General features: G+C 44.7%; 1 protein-coding gene across 1 annotated transcript in view; it reads right to left on the reverse strand.

The window, feature by feature from the left end:
- Positions 1-19,781, reverse strand: part of LOC146829333 (indolethylamine N-methyltransferase-like) — a 176,088-nt gene that overhangs the window by 103,229 nt on the left and 53,078 nt on the right. The window contains exon 2 of the mRNA XM_085607986.1: positions 11,947-12,154. Within this exon, the coding sequence (XP_085464112.1) occupies positions 11,947-12,154 (208 nt within the window). The remainder of the gene's footprint in view (positions 1-11,946; positions 12,155-19,781) is intronic.

Below are 19,781 nucleotides of genomic sequence, written 5' to 3' on the forward strand. Positions count from 1 at the left end.
CTCCATGACACGGGCCCGCTTTACTCCTTTTTCATTGACGTACTCTACTGCCGCCTCAGGCCTACTCCAGTAGGTCCCATGTGTGAAACTGTGTCCTGAGTCATGAATGGCAGTGACCCCAAACCGGGCCACGGGCAACAGCACCAGACTCCCTTTGATCAGTGAGGCATAGTTCCATATGGGCTACTTGTGACACGTGGTGCCACTAACCCTGTTCAACGCCAGCCGGCGACACGTGGTGCCACTGAACCTGAACTACGCAGGCTGGTGGGGCCATCCAACCTATGCCGGTGACACTCGGGGAATGGGTCATGCTGACCGCTGCCTCAGACCTATACCACGGTCAGGTAGGTTACACATTTTGAACTGAACATCGGTCATTCAAAAGGCAGAATACAAGTTATCGCACGCACGGAGAGGCGTAAGAGGATGACACTTTGCAGTCCGGAGGGAGCAGGATCATCATTACGAAGGTGTTCGAACACTACCGACAACTGCCCTTGTGTCACTAACTTTCTGCCATGCCAGCCAAAGACACATGGCTGTGGGCCACTGCTGACCGCTGCCTCCGGCCTGCACTGTGGTCCAGTAGGTCACAGAGTCTTCATTTTGCAATGGCTGAGTTCATATCAGCGTACCGGCATCATCGCAGACAGCATCCCCTCTCAGCCCCAGAGCCACTAAGTCTGTTCCCCGACAATCATGGACACTCTCTGGTTGAATTATGGGGCAGTTTTCATCCTCATGTAGCTGATACCTAACTGGTGTTGGCAACGAGGCTGTCACATCCACTCCTCCATTTGCTGCTTCCGGATAAAATCAAACATTTCAGCGTCTTGCCTTGGAGGACACCTTCCACTGTCCCCAGATACCCTCCGCAACATACACCTCAGACATTGATGGTGACCCGCTCAGGTCTCATTGCCCATCAGACTGCACCGCAAGTCACCGTCCCATGGCTGGGTGCCTGTGCCGGCTGCTGTGCATCTGGGGCCACTAACTCTGTGCTAGTCAGATCCCTTCTTCTGAGATATTGGATGGCCCCTGAAGTATTGGCCATGGGGTCATCAACATCATTTCTCTGTGGCTCTGCTCTGTACGCAGCCTCTGGGGCCAACAGTGTCCCACCAGGGCTCACACACCAAATTCGAGTCCTGACCAGCCTGGATGTTGCATCACCGCAGGAGGCACATGCCACCACCGCAAGGACCACTTCCAACAACCATCTGCCAGAGTCGAAACGGGGGTCCTGACAGACTTGCGGAGTAGCTCAGGCCTTTCGTGGATTCCATCATCGGCCTGATAACCTCCTCAGCACTCCAGGTGCCTGTGACACAGTGCACCGCAGGCCATTGTCAGTTACTGACTGAGTTATGAGCTGTGGAGAGGTTGTGCAGTTTTGTCACCTCAAACAGTGTGGGGGCATGAGACGTTGATGGGGAAGATGATGCAGGTATGACACACCCCACTGCATCAGCATCAGGTGTCTGTCTGAGGGACACGATCCAAGACTTTTTCTTCACATGGGCGCGCTCATCTCTAGTGTCCCATCCCTAGTGCACTGCAACTCACGGACACTTCTGTTTGCAGGTTGGCTGTCCTCTGGACGTTCTCCGGCTTCCTCCATGCTGCTCAGAAGTTGACTCTTTTATGCATGTGTTTTCTGTTTCCATTGCACTGGTGTCTAATGTTCAAGTGGTTGCCAGCACCAAGCATTCCATGCGCAATGACTTACACCCACCCCACACACATCCAGCACAGGCATCACTGTACATGTGGCCATGCCTGTAAAGGGGCCGGGCGTATGTGCCCGTAGCCAGTTCAACATGGTATCTGTGTGTGTCCATGTGCTCTTGTTGTATGCCTGAGGGCCCTGGGCCCTACGCCATTACATTGTGCTGTGTACATCGGATGCAGACATGTCACCGCTGGAAGCGGGTTGGAGCTTGGACATGTAGCTTTGTCGTCCCTCACTCAATTTGTAAGGGGAGTGGCCGGGGCTGTCGTACGCAGAGCCAAAATTGGTGTGTGACTGGAATTTGAGAGCCCCTGTCCGTGGTTCTGTACTGTGAATGTGCAACTGCATGTGTCTCTACATGGTGGCTCCTGAAGGGTGATGAACACCTCCGTATGTGTCATGGTTCGCATTCCATGGGTTCAGCCCACACCTGTTGGACCACCTACTTTTGGCATGCAGGAACAAGGCATTGGGTTGTGATGTGTGGGTGGGTGAAGTGTCGCGAGCCAGCTGTGCTTGCGGGTGCTTCCTGCTGTGTGGTCTGTTGCAGACTGGGTGTTTTCCTCTGAGTGGCTTGGCTGTCCCGGTCCTGGTGGGGGGTTGCATGGGATAGCCATGTGCTGTTGTAGGGCATCAGTGTCGACGGTGTGGTGGTCCTCTCTGGCATCACTGATGTGTTGTATTCAGTGCTCTGCTGAAGGTGTTGTGTGCCCCTCTGCGACGTGAAGGGGAGGTATGTATTGACTTTGCGTTGACATATATGTTGGCGCATTGTGCAGGTTTGCATGCTGACTGTATGGCAATGCACATTGTGACTGTTCGGGGATGCTGGATTCTTCTGCGGGACAGTGTGCATTTGGCCTACATGATGGATGTGATGTCATACGGGTACATTTCCATTTCACAGTTTCCGGCTCCGTCAGATGTAGTACGCATGTTTCTGTGCATGTGCAGAGTCAGTTGTGTCCTCTGTTCTGCAGTGTTGGCTATGCATGTTGTTCCTCGTTGTCATCAATGTGCGTGTGCTGTTCGTGCTATGTATGTGTGCTGCAGTGTGCCGAGGGGATCGGGTCCATGGACCTGGGTGATTGTGGGTGTGCAGTGTGCAACACCTCGTTGTGCCTGTGTGCCATTGCGGCCACTCCCTCCATCCCCTCATACCCTGTTGATGTTGGTTCAGGTCCTCTTGAGCTGTGTCCGTACTCCTTGCACCGTCTCCTCAATGATGACTGCCCCCTGGGTTTCCTTCAGCTCCTCTGGTGGTGCTGGACTGCCACCTCCTGTCGCCGTTGCTGCCTTCCTGTTGGCAGCGGGTTTGTGCCTGGTTTAGGTAGTCATGTCATGCCGGCACCTATTGGCCTCCTGGATTGACCTCCTGGGCACTCCAACTGCAATCCAGGTGGTCTGCTTGTGGGTCAGTTGCTGGGAAGTGTTCTGTTACCTCCGTGGCGCTGGTCTAGTTTTCCTGCGGTCTGCACCCCGTCTTGCTCTCCCTCTTCTCCTTGACCTTCCCGTTGTTCCTGTCTGGTAGTCTGTGGGGGTTTTGGGGTTCAGGTTGGCCCCTGCGCTGTGTCAGGGTGCATCCATGTTGCTACGCACTTTGGATTGTTTTGGTGTATTTTTTCCTGTGGTTTTTATAAGGCACAGTTCCGCAAGACGCGTGGTATTTTCAGGCCTGTGGCTGTTTTTTGCTACTTTTTGTACCGCGGTTGGCCTCATCGCATTTTTTTGGCATTCGCGTATCGCATTTATGCTGCGTGGCATTGATTTTGACACGGACACAATAGATACAATACCGGTTTTGTTATGGAAGACTCAGCACAGATGCTATGTAGACACCAGTGTCCCCGCGGACCTGAGCCATACTTGTGATGCTGCTCACAGATATCCTGTGCAAGAAACGTTTTTATTGGTTAAAAGACCAGAGAATGAACTGACACCATGCAGATGCTGAAAAGTTAATGCTACCAGGGAGTATTGGTGTGCCTACAGGACCAGAGGAATCAATACAGATTAGTAACTGTTAATGACATTGTTAAAACGATGTAATTAGCTGCACAATTGGACCTTTGTCTTTTGCATGCAGACACCATAGAAACTGCAGGATCTTCCCAACACACTCATAGCGGTAAGGCCACCCAACGTCATGCTGCAGCAAACATTACAATGATTTGATAAATGATCATTCACCGTGTATGTCATGCACATCCTATTATATAGGAATTTGGTTTCCATGTAACATTGCCAAACCTAAGCAGATTGTTAGCCAATCAATTGGTAATGCTGTAAATGCAACTACAAGTGGGGGAGCAACGCATGTTGTTCGGTTATGGTACCAAATAGCAAGATCCACCAAAATATGCATTTTTCAAAATATTCACTCCTTTGCCCTCATTACCAGTGACCACTTGGGAAAGGGATTATACGGTGGGATAATTATCACATAGTACACGTTGTGCTCGTTAAATGGATGCATACCTTCCAGAATCTGTATTTAACACACCGATTGGGCATGTTTTGCCTCATCTAAGGGCCTATTTCCCCGACACATTTTAGCAAGTTTGACCTTCCCTAATTTATCAGAGGAAAACTGAGAGTGTGATAATTGTCACAGAACTTGTAATCAGAATTTGGCCTTGCACATGTACTCAGGGCCTTAGTGTGGTACAATACAGTAGGCTTCGTTGTCGAAAACGGAACAATCTTATTGTAAAAAACCAAACGTGTGAAGTCTTCACAACACGTGGTTGCCTGAATTTGTGATGTGCAGCAAAAATGTAATTCCAAAATTAAAATGAATTAGGGAAACGTGAGAAGTTTTATGCAATAACTATCATTTCGTTCAAGCGCGCGTATGCATCTTTTCTGGTTTGTCAAGTTATCGGCCATGATTTTTTAATCGTTTTAAATGGAAAGTTTTTACGTACATTTAATTTCACTATTAATTATTTTAACGTAATAAACCCTTATGTGTAAGACAGCGCTTTGTTGATAGAGAAGGATGTGGGCCATTTGCAAGTAGTATGCCTGTAGTCTTCCTTCTCTTGGAAACCAAGTGCCCCTTTGTACCACTTGACTCTCTCAGGGTAGTAAGGCAATGCAGGCCAAGACCTAATCAGGGGATGTGTTGTGTGATATCAACCAGTTCTAAAGCATACAACAAGTAACACTCCATAAATTATTGTTTAACCAGTGCTTTACCTATAAAAAGGATAATTACTTTACTCCACCTTCGCTACTCAATTGCATGAAATAATTTACCAATAATACATGATTGCAGGTGGAAATTCCTATGGCAACATCCTCCAACAGTTCATGTCTAGCAAGCCCTGACCCTAAAACCACAATCTTCATGCGCAAACTCTGAGCACAACAAAATGTGGTGCACTCGGAACAAAGTGAGACATACTGGCCTTGTCACTGTGCTATCTTAACAATGAAACAGAAACCTATAACCAAATCTAAAGCATCAATATTGAGCCAAAGCAAGAAGATATAACCTTTCAATTACACCCAATGTAAGGTATCAAAGACCATTGTAAATATTATCATTTCGGCATTGAATATGAAGTGCTGTGAGTCTTTTTCCGACTTTTACATTGTAACCAGGTAGCCTGTGGACCCCACAATATATCCTTACACCCTAAAATAGTAAGCCTAAGGGCTTAATTATGAGTTTGCCAAACCCATAATCAGGCCTTAGGACTAGAACTCCAAGAATGTCTCAAATAGGATTCTGGACCAATTCTCTGACCTTTGGGATTTTCTTTTGCAAAACAGCATAGCACACAAAGCTAAATGTATTTCCTATTATTGTTTATTGTTTCATTTTTCATGCACTTTCAGGGCAGACCTTTTCTCCCGGATGTCTGGCAACCAAGCACGCACCCACAATGCACTTCATTGGTGAAACTTGGGGAACCCACAGAGCACTCGTAGCCCCTGTCACCTCCATGTACATGGCTCTCCTTCTCTGTAGCCAGTCCCCATCATGTGCTGATCACAGGTGGGAATCATGTTGCTGGGTGTGTTTCACCCCCAGACAGTGGCACAGAGTGGGGTAGCAACCATCATTGCCTCCCTGTGGAGCTACAGGACTCAGCAGCATGCTGATGCTCCTTTTGCTTAATTCCTCTTTAGTCACTGGGGGTAATAGTGACCCTAGTGGCAGCCTCTCACAAAAGCGAGCCAGCACTCAGGTTTCTCCGTGCAGTGCAGCAGTCTTCAGTCTCCAGGGCATAGGGTGCTCTCCATGGACAAAGGACCATCTAGAGCATGACAGTGATTGTTTTCTTGTCCTTTGGAATCGGTCCTAGGAGTTAATTTAAATTAGAACAGGTATATTCAAGGTACACCACCCACTGGACAATCGTTTTCATGGGTCTTGGCCCTGAGGCTTGAGTGTGGAGATAAAATGCATGCTGGAGCTGACCGGTCTCCTGGGGGACACAGCCTCTCTGTCTCCTCAGATCAAAAAAAAGGTCCGAAACAAGTGGAGACCCCTCTATCTGGTTTGCACAGGGTAAGTTCTATTTTACTCCTAATGGTGCTGTCCACTCACCAAAAGTAGTTTCTTTAGACCCCTTGGGCCGTAGAAGTTTCAAATGTTCCATGAGTTTTTTTCATTGCTTCCGTCCAGTGAGGGAGAGTTCAGAGCTTGCCTCCTGCCCTCGTATCTTCCTGTCAAGGATCAGTCCTCTCTGGTTACTACTGCTATCCTCAGCCAGGGCTATTTCCCAGTAGCATCCTACAACCCTCAAAGCAGAATACCCTTCCTGCCTGCACACTGCAGGGCCCAGTACCTTCACATCTTCCAGGGCACGTATCTGCTAGCCAGTTCCAGGAGTCCCTCTTTGATGAGGGGTACCAAACTTCAGGCCCAATACTCAGATGTCTCCTGTGATACTATCTTTTCTAGGGTGTGACAGCATGGCCACCCCTCTACTGTATTTGGGGGGGCAAGGCCACTGAACTTGGAGAGGTAGACCCACAGCGTCTCTCAGCATTTCAGACAGAGGTCAGGAGTCTGTTCTTTTTAGGGTCCTGTAGAATCATTCTTCATTTTCCCTTCTCTACCCCATGCCCAGGTTTTTTAACTGGGGAGGACAGTTCAGGAAAAAATGCACCTGTGACCAATCCTAGGGTGAGGTATGATCATTGCACCTTAATCTGAAATGTCATACACTCAATTTTAGAGTGTTTCTAACATGGTCACCTCAAGTGGTCTGTTGAAAGACACACCAGAAAGCCTGCAGCTGCACCCTTAGGTTCCACACATACTCCTAAGACTTCGCATGACAGCCTCTCATTGTATTGGCTCCAAAGATCTTGCTGCCCTCCTTTGCTCTCATTACAGTGAGTCATCCCAGGTCTGGTACAGTGTGAAAAGGTCATTAGCATACAGATTTTCTCCCCACCCATTTTTCTATTAGGAACAGGCCTAGTCTCTGCTAAATAGCTTTGTTGCTAGCAGAGTAATAACCCTGACTCAGCAGTGTGGTCAAAATTCAGAGTCTGGTGTAGAGAATTATGAAAAACTTAAAGTGCCAAAAGGTGCACAGGTGTGATTAAATTAACATAAATATGCTCTTGGGCTCTTCAACACCTCCACAGCAACCTTACAGGGCAAATGGAAACACACAGCCATCAGACGCCTTCTAAATTAAGCCTCCACCAACCCTAAAGATCTCAACAATTTTCATCAGATCTCCCTGCTCCACTTCCCTGCCAAAGACTGTGCTGATCACCCCCACAGATGACATCAGAACACTCCTTGAGTGTGGAGAAACTGTGGCCCTGATCCTCCTTGACCTTGTCATGGCGTTCCCACAACACCATCATTAACAGACTGTGGGAGCCAGGCTCAGTATATGATGTACACTTATGTAAATAGACATCTTACACTGACCCAGGCAACCCTTATGGTGATTTTAGTGGTCTTAGATAACCTTAGAAAGCTCTCTAAGTGGTAGCTGTGGAGAGCAGCCTTCAGGCTTAGTCCAGAAGGAGTGTAAAGCAGATTGTTTTACCAGAATACAATCTTATAGGTATAGCTGGTTTGAGCTTGACTATGCATAGAGGGCCCCAAATGTGCTCTGCACGGAGACTATATGGCGCTGGCAAGCACTCCCACCCTCCCCCAATACACAAAACCCTGTCTGGGAGGTGGTCACATCTCCCTCTGACAGAATGCCTGTTACTCTGCCTTCCCCTGCTCGAGCTTGGCTCAGAACTATGAGGGCAGAATCGTGTCTTTGGTCGGCAGCAGCCAAGTTGCGCTGTCCGGGTCTCGAGGACTGGCAACGGGAACACTGAGGGCCTTCACAGTGGTTGTAATCATACCTCCCAGACTGTTTATGGTGTGGGGGTATGATTCTAACATGTTTAATACCAAATGCGACAGGGTTTGTTACAGCCAATTTCGAGATGGTCTCAGCGTAATGACACGGTGCCCCTCTATATATTATATTTCTGTCTCACTTACAACCCAGGAGAATAAAGTTTGACGGCTGTCAGGGTGCCCTTCTCATGCAGGGGCACCCTCACACTTAGAAACAAGCACCCTACCTTCAGGCCTGCTGTAGGGGTGACTTATAGGTTTTAAGTGCTGTGACCTTAGATATAGGGGAGCCTATATCATTTGTAACTAGTGCTAGCACCAGATTACACAGGCTGCAATTGCAAGACTGTAGGGATAGTTTGAATAGTGTCCCATGGGTGGCATAATATATGCTTCAGCCTATGGGGGACCTCTGAGGTACCTACGCCCTGGATAGATTAGTACCATATACTAGGGACTGATAAGGGTACCCCAGTATCCAATCTGGGATGTACCTAAGTACTTACCATAACAATTTAGGGGCGAAAACAGTGAGACAGGGGTCCCAACTTGCAGGATCCCAGTCAGGCCAGTCATAAACAGCATTACTTCAAGCAAAAAGTGAGGATAACCATAGCAGCAGATCCTAGTTTCCTACATATACTCTACAACACAGGCATACAGCAAAACACCCTGATGCACACAGAGCATTCAGCTGTCTCCCTTCACCTCTGCACCCAAAGGCGTCAAATGTGGCATACCGCAAGTATCATCCCTCAGCCCCACCCTGTTCAACATCTACATGACCTCCCTTGCAGACGTTGTCATATCCCACTGACTCACATTATCTCCTACACAAACAACACTCAACAGATCCTCTCACTCACTGATGACCCCTCCAGCGCCAAATCCAACTTCAGCGGCACTATGACCAACTAAGCCATATTCATGGGAGACAACTGCCTCAAACTAAATTCTGACAAAACTGAAGTACTAATCTTGCTGGTGGCCTGCAGAACTCGGACCTACCCCCAACCGACAGTCCATGCATGCAATCTCAGCATCATCCTCAACAGACAACTGACCATGAAACAACAAGTCAAAGCAGTTGCTTCCTTCCTCCAAAGGCATGCTCATAAGAATCTTCAGATGGATCCCAACCAACACCAGAAAGTCTGTCACTCAGGCTCTTGTCACCAGCCACCTTGACTACGGCAAAGTCCTCTAAACGGCATCTCTATCCAGCTCCTCAGAAGAGTCCAGACCATACAGAATGCACTTGCCAGACTAATCCTGGACCTCACCAAACAAACACACATTATCCCTACCTGAGAGACCTTCACTGGCTGTCCATTCAGTTTAATATCCTCACAAATACCTACAGAGCCCTCCTTGACCTAGGACAACGACAGAGCTTCCACAAACCCTCTTTACACCTGCGCTCCTCTTCAATCGCCCTTGCACCCCGCATCCATCGCAGCTGTGGTCTCTCCTTTTCCTACATCTCTGTAAAGGCCTGCAGCATCCTTCCACTCCAGCCCAAAACAGCCCCTTCGCTGACAGACTTCAGACAGAGACTCAAGACCTGACTCTCCAATGGAGACTCAGCTCCCAGATACCCCTAGGGCTAACAGTGTTGCGCTTTACAAAATTCGGCTTGAGTGATTGATCGTTGACTATAAAATTGGTACTTTAACTGAAGCTCTTGGACTAATTTTGGAAAAAAACTGTACTTTGTTGCAGATTTCACCCATAAGGTACCATACACTATAGGATGCACACTTTTGAATGAAGCACTACAGGTGAACACTATAAATGCTTTACACACATAGGGCCTCATGTAAGTAGCCCAATACCGGTCGTTAACGGACGATTTTCGGTAAATATACCGTTACCGACCGGTATTTAGGCTATTGCTATGTAGGGGGATAATTTCTGTATTCGGTAATTTACCGAATCGGTAAAATTACCGAATCGGTAATTTTACCGATTCGGTAAATACCGAATACAGAAACTAGATGTAGGGGGACTGTGTGGTGGGTGTGGGGATTCGTTATTTACCACTAACTAAAAGTTGGTGGTAAATGACGAATAGGTGTAAAAATGCATTTTTGTGCACTGTGAAGTGTGCAATGTGGCAGACATACATGCCCCTAGGGCATGTATGTGCGCCACATGTGCACACATGGACGAATCAGGGGTGCAACAGGGTGTCAATGTGACACCCTGCTACCCATGATGATGCCTCCCCCCATTACCGAATCGGTATTTACCGATTCGGTAATGGTAACTGGCTTCCCATTGATTCCTATGGGCCACCTGGCCCATAGGAATCAATGGGAAACAAGTTACCATTACCGAATCGGTAAATACCGATTCTAGAATACCGACACTTACCGAATCGGTATTTTTTTACCTACATTACATTTACCGATTCATAAATACCGAATCGGTAAAATTCGGTATTTAAGAATCGGTAAATGTAATTTACCTACATATGGCCCATAATGAGGAGTGCCATGATCCCTGCTAATTCAAGAAGGGTCCTCTGTGCATTAGGCAGTCCTACTTGATCACTTCACATATGTCATATGCAATCAACCCAGAATATCTTTTCTCAGCTGCAGAGCAGCAGACCTTGCTTTACAAAAACAAGCACTGGCAGCTATCACCCACAATCCTTTTTAAAAGAGCTTACAGCGAGCAACTTTTACTTATTGCAGAGGTCCAAAAAGCAGGTAGTCCAAATGCAAAAAGCAGGAGGTTAAATAGATCGCAACCAATTTTCCAAAACTATGCTTGTAAATTAATATTTTAATAACATGCACACAGTAATGTATCTAATCTAAAAAAATGCACACATATTGCTACAAAAGAAGTGAATACGAGTAAATGGCCATCTGGGCTGTCCTACTTAAAGACATTCAGTGACATTTTAAAAAAGCCATGAACCTTCTGACTATCATTTTCATTATTTGTGTATAGTACAACCAATCATACTAGTTAAAAGTGCACATTAATACTATATTTAAATTGTACAGGCTATTCTAACCTTTACAGATCTAGGTTTATGTAACATGAATGATTAATTATGAGCTGTATAAATATGGTAAGAAACTAAATCATATTCAAATAAAAGACAGAGGGGCAGATTTACAGGCCTCTTGCGACACTTTTATGCCTCTGTTGTGTCATTTTTGCGACTCATCGGTGTCGTAAACAATGCGCCATGTTGCGATATATTTACAACCTGACGCATCTAGGGAGATGTGTCACGTTGTAATGCCCTGTGCTACATTATACTTGTGTCAAGTATAATGTATGCAAGGTGGGCGTTCCGACATAAGAAAGCCTCGTACTTTGTGACACAGTGAAATCTACAAGAATTCACTGCGTCACTTCTACGACGCCACTGCGTCAAAACCTTACGCCTGCTTCAAGCAGGCATAAGGAGTGACACAGCATAATAGAAATAGGCATTCCGAAGCATTGCTGGAGTTGCGTCTTGCTTGCGACATGACTCCAGCAATGCGTTGCCTTTATGCCAACAGATGCGTCAAGCATCTGTCAATCCTTGCGCCACGGTGCGCTGCATTGTAAATGCGACGCATCCATGGTGGCGCAAGGGTTTTTTGCGTGACGCAAATTAACTGTGATCATCTCTGCTAATATGCAGAGATCCATCAGGTCTTGTAAATTTGCTCCAGATTTCTTCAAATTTTAATACAGGGATAAAATACAGTCAAAAATTCTTGCGCTACATTTTTGTGAATTAAAGGAAGATAGCTCGTTTATATCCTCTAAACAAGGGATGGAATCTTCAAGTAGCACAAAATACTATTATATTGCAACTTGCGATGGCTAAAAAATATATTTATTCATACATTACCTGTCGCCTTCAAGTTTACAAGCAGATTTGAAAATATGTGTGTAATCATAAGCTCCAGGATCATTTTTCAGCCATTTCACGAGTTGTTGAAGGCAACGTTGGGAGTAAGTTGTTGCAATGATTTCCTTGAAGTATTTGCTGGCTGAAATGTACTGGTGAACTGTGGCATTGTTACTAATTCCTATGAGAAGATCTCCTTTAACGCCATCTGATTGAATAGAATTGCAAAATAATTTGTTAGCTGAAAAAGCCGCTTTACAATCAACAAATGCACTAAAGTATGACTATTGACACAGTCTACATTATCATCACAGGGTAGCACAATGTATGCAATAGCACACAGAGGGTCTGATTTAGATATGGCAGACAAGGTACTTCTTCATTAAGGTGACGGATATCCCGTCAGCTGAAATATAAATCCCCTTATGTCCTGTTAGGTTTATATTTAGGCGGGACGGATATCCGTCATGGTTATGAAGGGGTACCCTGTTCATCTAGGTCATTTTATTTTAGGGCCAGAGGAATTAATCCAATATATTTTAAGTAAAAATATTTGATATGAGAAAGTCCGAGCATAACTGGTGAATTTGCAAAACACAACATAATTTTCTTCAGCGAAGTCAAATCAACATAACACTATACTGGGGTCTTTCAATATTAGCAAGAGCCCTGTGTCACTTTGTGGAGCTGTAAACTCTGTGACTACTCAGTGACTGCCCATCTATAATTAGAAAACGATCCTTGGAAAACCAATTGAGGTTAGAGCTATGCCTACTATACCTCCTGACAAGCACCATTCCAGAGTTAAGTTTGCTATCAATACGTTACTCTAAAAGTTCCAGCCAGCATATCGTGGTGCTCATCGAGAGTACTCAATACCTGTGGGTCTTTTAGCAGAAATCTGCTAACAAACCATTTATTTCGAAAGGTACATTTTGTCCAATGGTAGCCATTTCAAACCTTGGAAAATTGATTCGCTATAGGGGAGGCAGTCTCTCCAGGCCAGTTTGTGGTGTGACCTTTTTGTCGGCAGAGGTGCTCAACCAATATCAACATACTATACTCAACATATGCTCCAAATTCTTTTTCCTTAAATAAATGTATTTTTTGATATATAGTACAAAAGCATTATGCAATTATGCAGACTATACGCAACTGGTGTTCTCTCTGGAAGGAAACCAGGCAGTATCTATTGAGAAATTTCAGGAGTGCATACTCAAGACCTCCAGCTGGCTTAGGAAAATCTCCTTACAATTTCACGGAGAAAAAACTGAGATAGTATATTGCTCTTCGGCCAAAATCGCTCAGCCTTATCCCGCCGAATTTAGACTCACCCCTTTGGATAAACCACTGACTCCAGCCAGAACAGTGCGTAACCTGGGGGTTTTAATGGATGACAACCTCCAACTGGAATCACAAGTCAATAAAACAGTCCGTACCTGTTTCTCCTTGCTAAGAGCCCTGCGTCAAATCGTCCCACTCCTGCCCACCACTACCAGACCCCTGGTGGTGAGGAGTCTAATACTGAACAGGTTGGATTATTGTAACTTCCTGTATTTGGGAGCACCACAATCAGCACTACGGAAACTACAGAGGATCTAGTCTCTAGCAGCTAAACTGGCGTTAAACAGGCAGCGTAGGTCCTCAACATCTTTAGCTCTAAAATACCTTTACTGGCTACCCATAAATGAGAGAATTCATTTTAAATCTCTCTGTATGGTGTTGAAAGCAGGAGACGGCCAGGGTCCAATATCCATGCAGGAAAAATTCACCTGGTACATTACCAGGAGAAGACCAATTAAGAAAGGGGACCCCTGAAGACAATGAAAGGCAGGTAACGCAGGGGAGAGTAAGTCAAATGCACACTAAGAAGAAAGCACCTGCCTAAATTATAGAGCAATTGGCCTAATACATAGGTCCCTTCATATTATATCACTGACTGGAGCTGAGCCATATCGATTTTCAAGCCATGTGACCACAACCTTGGTTAGCAAAAAAAAATATTTATTTTTATTAACATAGGGTTACAAAAAGTCTTGCGAACATCGACAATACATAATTACAAAAGAAAAAAACATAGACAATATTCTTCAATGTCCCACAAATCACTACATTCATACAAGCAGACATTCATTCCACAACAACCACAATATCACACATCGGTCATGATGGTAAGACTGCCAAATGATGTTAAACTGAAGGTTTGTTCGTGCATCATCCTGCTGGCAAATAGAGGTAACATGGGAGGAGGCACGCAAAGAGTTCAAGCGGCTACGCGCATTTCGGTGTCAAGCACAAAGCAGGGCCCCACCTTCATCAGGGCGAAGACCGGTAGGTAGTGGGGGGACACAAAACACTCCTAGAATTGATCAAGAAACATATATGACATAAATATAAATATTGATACAGTTATATACATGGTATCATATAGGGTTTAGGCATTCAAAAGATCAGCTCCAGTAGTGAACAATGAGATATAGATTAAAGGAATAAAAGGCAAATTTAATGCCAGATACGTGTGGGAACAAGAGGAACTCAGGAAGGGTAATCACCAAAAGAATAGCCACACCCGTGTTTGAAAAGAAAAAAAGTTCATTTCTCTTTATATTGCTGGAGGTTCAGTGATTTACAGAGCCCAAAATGTATCACCCGTGCTCTGAACAATAGAAAACCAGTGGTGAAAACTTCAAAAGAATATAGTAGAAGTTCATAGCTCAGAAACATACTTCAAATCGGTCAAGTTGATACAGATATATATATATACACTGGGTTTTTGTACGTTTGTTCAAAAAGACATCCAGACGAATACAGGATCTGCAAGAAATCAATCAGGAAGAGTCTGTTCAGATATGTATATTGTGTACAGCTAGCCCGGTAGGGGAGGATGATTGTATGTAGTCAAAAACATACCCAGAAAGTATAGATTTACACGGGAGGGAATATAAAAAATCAGATCCGCAGGCCAGAAGAGATATCCAAAACCCGGATACAGAATGAAATCCTGGGGCAAATCACTCGAGGCAGCAAAAGCTAATATAAATGATTCTGTAGGATGAAAGAAGGAGTTATAGGGGAATCAGAAGGGTCACATGCTTCTTAAAAATACTCTCATCCAATGACAAGAGTCTGAAACCTACCCGATGTTCCCAGCAGGGCTGTACAATCAGCACTTGGCAATATCCAACAGGCGAAAATTACTGGCAAGGTGTACCCCACAACACAAGCAGCGGGTCAAGGTGGAGGTCCCCGAGGTCGGGTGAATCGGCAATTGTAGATCCAAACAGAAAAGGTAGAAGAATATCACCACAAGCCTACGGTGTTTGGTAGGCAATCATTGCAGGACAAATTCGAAACCGCAGGCAAATAGTAATGAAGGGAAACCCCTTGGGTCATGTATTGTAGCGAGGACACTGGGGTTGGAAAAGTAATTGCACCTATCTTTAAAGAAAGATCAATGAAAAAACGGACAGCAAGGGCGAGCAGCCGCACTGCAATGATATCCCTGATGGAGGGGGCAGAGAAAAGGACAAAAGAGTTAAACTGCCGACCCTCGGGGGAAGGGGAAACCACTTAATTTTCTAAACCGCAATTCAGGTAACCAGTAGGGAGAATAACGAGGACACGAACACTCGCATCAGCAAGTGCGTTCTCACCTTGGATTAAAAAACATTCCGCCATACAGAGGATGATCTGCAGCGTTTTGGCAGGACGGGAGGTCTCCAGTTGGGGAATAAGTTCTCCGGCGGAGCCCCGCCTTCTTAAAGAGTCGCTAATTTCCAAAGTCATCCAATGGGGGGGACAGATTGGAGTTCGCATAGAAATAAAAGGCAGACTAAAGGACAGAGAGTCTGATAAGGATTATCCGTCTGAATTCAGCGGCCATTTTAGAACGGTGTACAAAGGCTCCAACCTTATATCAAGAAACCCTCTTCAGTGAGTTCTAAGTAAGATCTAAAGGTACAACCAAGTTGTCCTATGTGAAACAAGGACATAGTTAATAGGGTTCGGAAGCATCATGATTAGAAAGCACTGGACAAGTTGTCCCAAGAATATAGACAGAACAACACAACAAAAATTGTTTTTTTGAAATGTGGGGACAAACAGGTCAGCACAGAGTTAGATATGCATTAGGCTCAAATAATCACGTTTTCCCAGGGACAATGCTCATTCAAACCCCTCGTGAACAGAGTTTAAACAATAGATCCCAAAAACCTCTCTTTTCTTTCTGATCTGGCTCACGTCTTTACCAGGAATGGAACGAATATTCTCCAAGATTGACGACTTAAGGTCCATTTCAGTGTGGCCTTTATCAAGCCAATGGCTGACCAAGGGAGCAGAGACTTTTTTAATTCGGATGTTCGACTTGTGTTCACCAATTCTGGTTCTACACTCACGTCCTGTCTCTCCGATGTATATGAGGTCACATGGACATGTGATAATATATATCACATTAGGGGTACGACAATTTGTCATTTCCTGTAATGTAATGGAACGCTCACTGATATTAATGGTATGACCTACAATAGCATTGGGGCATGCCTGACAGGTGCCGCAGCGGTGGTTCCCCTTTACAGGTTCAAGGCCCGTGATAGCAGTTTGATAGGGGACCACTTTCTCCAGGGTTCTCCCTTTGACTAGATGGTTTTTGAGATTTTTGTTTTGTCTGAAAGCAAAAAGAGGTTTAGGAATTTTGCTATCGCTGTTGCCAATATTCAAAAGATACCACAATGAATTGATGGTTTGTCTAACCTTGTGATTAATATTCGAATGTTTGGTGACACATACCAACCTGTCCAGGGGTGTGGTGTCCTTGGTTTCAAACATGGCATCTCGATTGAAATATCTAGCCCTCTTGTAAGAGTCTTGTAATCAGCATGCACGGGTAGCCCCGGGTAAGCAGTTTCTCGTTAAGAATATCAGCCTGTATCAGAAAGTCTTTGATAGCAGAACAGTTTTTCCGCAAGCGAAGGAACATATATGTTTCTTGATCAATTCTAGGTGTGTTTTGTGTCCCCCCCCACTACCTACCAGTCTTTGCCCTGATGAAGGTGGGGTCCTGCATTGGGCCTGACACCGAAACCCCCGCAGGCGTTTGAACTCTTTGCGTGCCTCCTACCATGTTACCTCTATTTGCCAGCAGGATGACGCACAAACAAACCTTCAGTTTAACATCATTTGGCAGTCTTACCATCATGACCGATGTGTGATATTGTGGTTGTTGTGGAATGAATGTATTCTTGTATGAATGTAGTGATGTGTAGGACATTGAAGAATATTGTCTATGTTTTTTTCTTTTGTAATTATGTATTGTCTATGTTCGCAAGACTTTGTGTAACCCTATGTTAATAAAAAGAAATATGTTTTTTGCTAACCAAGGTTGTGGTCACATGGCTTGAAAATCGATATGGCTCAGCTCCAGTCAGTGGTATAATATTCAGGGACCTATGTATTAGGCCAATTGCTCTATAATTTAGGCAGGAGCTTTCTTCTTAGTGTGCATTTGACATTACCAGGAGAAACCGATGTTCATCAAGTGCAAATCTGGTAACTACCACTAGATTTAAGAAGACCAGGACAGGTGGTAGAGCCTTTGGGATAGCAGCCTTATGACTCTGGAATTACCTCTTCCTGAATATTAGGCAAATCAAATCTCCCCATACCCAGTTATCTTGATAAACTGCAGAATTCGAATCCAGAGAATTAATTAAGCTAAACCATGCTCCACAGGAGCCGTTGTGTGTGAACGGGTATGGAAAAAGAGGTAGAATCCCTTTATGAACCTGATACCACAGACTCAGCCTCTTGCTTTATGCATGATCTTATTGATATTATGAAATTATGAGAGCGTGATATTTTATTTACCACAGAATGATTGAGTAGCTTCGGATTCGACATTTAGGATCATAAGATTAAGCGTAAAATTACCTAATCCATATACTTCATTTTCTAGATCAGTTCTTTCAATCAAGGAGGAGGGAAGGCCCGCGACGTGCGCGCTTGAAGTCCATCACGGCTGTGGAAGGGGGCAAAACTGGATCTTCATCTCCGGCGTGTGGGGAAAGAGATTAAACTGTCCGGGCGAGATTCTGAATGTATTAACAGAGCTATGGAATACCAGAAAGTGGAAATACAGGGGGAACTGTTGCGTTTCCTCATAAATTGTGTGATCAGAAATCAAGACCGACCGGGGGTAGACCCGGAAGCAATGCAGATTCTTACCAGATGGAGCCAGAATATATCAGAAGGGAGACATGATAAGCAAAACTGTATAATAGCCATGTGCCGAAAGATCCGTAAAGAAATAGAACGCCTACACGAAGAAAGATTAGCGGTAGACCAGTTCGAACAAAGCGAGGAAGAAGCATCAGGACTGCCCACAGGACAGTCAGAAACTATAGCCTATGTAGGTAGAAGAAGATCTTGTAATAGTACTAGATGTCTTACTGATCCGATACGTCCGATGTGTCTAGAAAATAACAGGAAATTTCAAACACCAATAATAAATATAAGGTCTAACGAGCATTCATTCCAAGCAGCAGATAAATTACTCCGAGAACGAAGGGGTTATCATTTTCCCGATTCTATGGATGAACAAGAATTAGCCAGGTCAGCTGTCCATTGGGTTGACAGTCCCGGGAAGTATAGTGATGACACAGTAGCTCACACATTTTTGAATCTCACCCCAGATGAACAGCGTTTAGCTGGGATTTATATGATTCAACAACTTCTTATACTATATAAAAGCCAACATTCAGATCCTGGTCCCTTACCCGATATATTGACCGAATTACTCACGAATAGATGGAGAGGTTCAGGTACTAAGCTAATTAAAGAAATACTAGAATCAAGAAAGCAGTACATTCTTTTTATATGCCCAGAACATGTCTCACTGCCCATCAAGGAAAGAACCATGTATTACATGGACAGACAGAATCCCTTACGAGAAGTGCACCCAATAAAGGGCGAGGACAATGAGTTTAAACGTGTATATGTGTATACGCCCATATCGAAAATAGAATTGTTGGAAATGAAGAAAGTGGTACCCAGTCATGACAAAGACCCAGCGGGTTTCCACCGAGAAATTAAAGACATGTTACTCATGGGAGAGTATACCTATCCCGACATTATGACAATATTAAAGGTATTGATGCCTGCTGGCATTTATGAAAAACTCAAGGAAAAAGAGTGGGAGGTAGGAGACCAAAAGATAGATTGGACAGCATTAGAAGCAGAAGAAAAGGCCCGAGGTCCAGGTTCGGGGCTTGGGGACAAAACTAAAGCACTACCAGGTCTACTAGTACAGGTACTGCCACGTTTATTAACCACGAAAAAGGAAGACTGGGGTGCAATTTCAGCCTGTAAACAAAAGCAAGATGAAGACACTAGTGATTTCTATGCACGATTTGAAAAATGTTTTGGTATAAATAGTGGTATAAAAGCGAGTAGCGAATCATACCCACATCTGTTTGTGACAAAATTAGTTGAAAATTCCTTGCCCCAAGTGAAGAATAGAGTATTAAAATTCGAGAGTACCTGGCAAGGTAACACTCCATCACAAATGTTACAAATGTTACAGTATCATCACAATAGAATTAGAGAGGAACAAGATCATGAACAAAGACGCATGAAAGACACGAAAATGAAAATGCTAGTCTCCCAGACAGTTCCAGTTGAAGGACATAAAAAGGGTACGACACATTCTGGCGATTTAGCGGGACCTGTAAAAGGGACATGCAACTATTGTAAACAACTAGGTCATCATGTACACGATTGTCCAGTCCTGAAGCGTAATATCGCCACGGGCATTACAAAAGAAAGACCACGGCCACTTAGAC

Source organism: Triturus cristatus, chromosome 5_2 (assembly GCF_964204655.1).
Source record: "Triturus cristatus chromosome 5_2, aTriCri1.1, whole genome shotgun sequence".
In the NCBI taxonomy this organism is placed as follows: domain Eukaryota; kingdom Metazoa; phylum Chordata; class Amphibia; order Caudata; family Salamandridae; genus Triturus; species Triturus cristatus.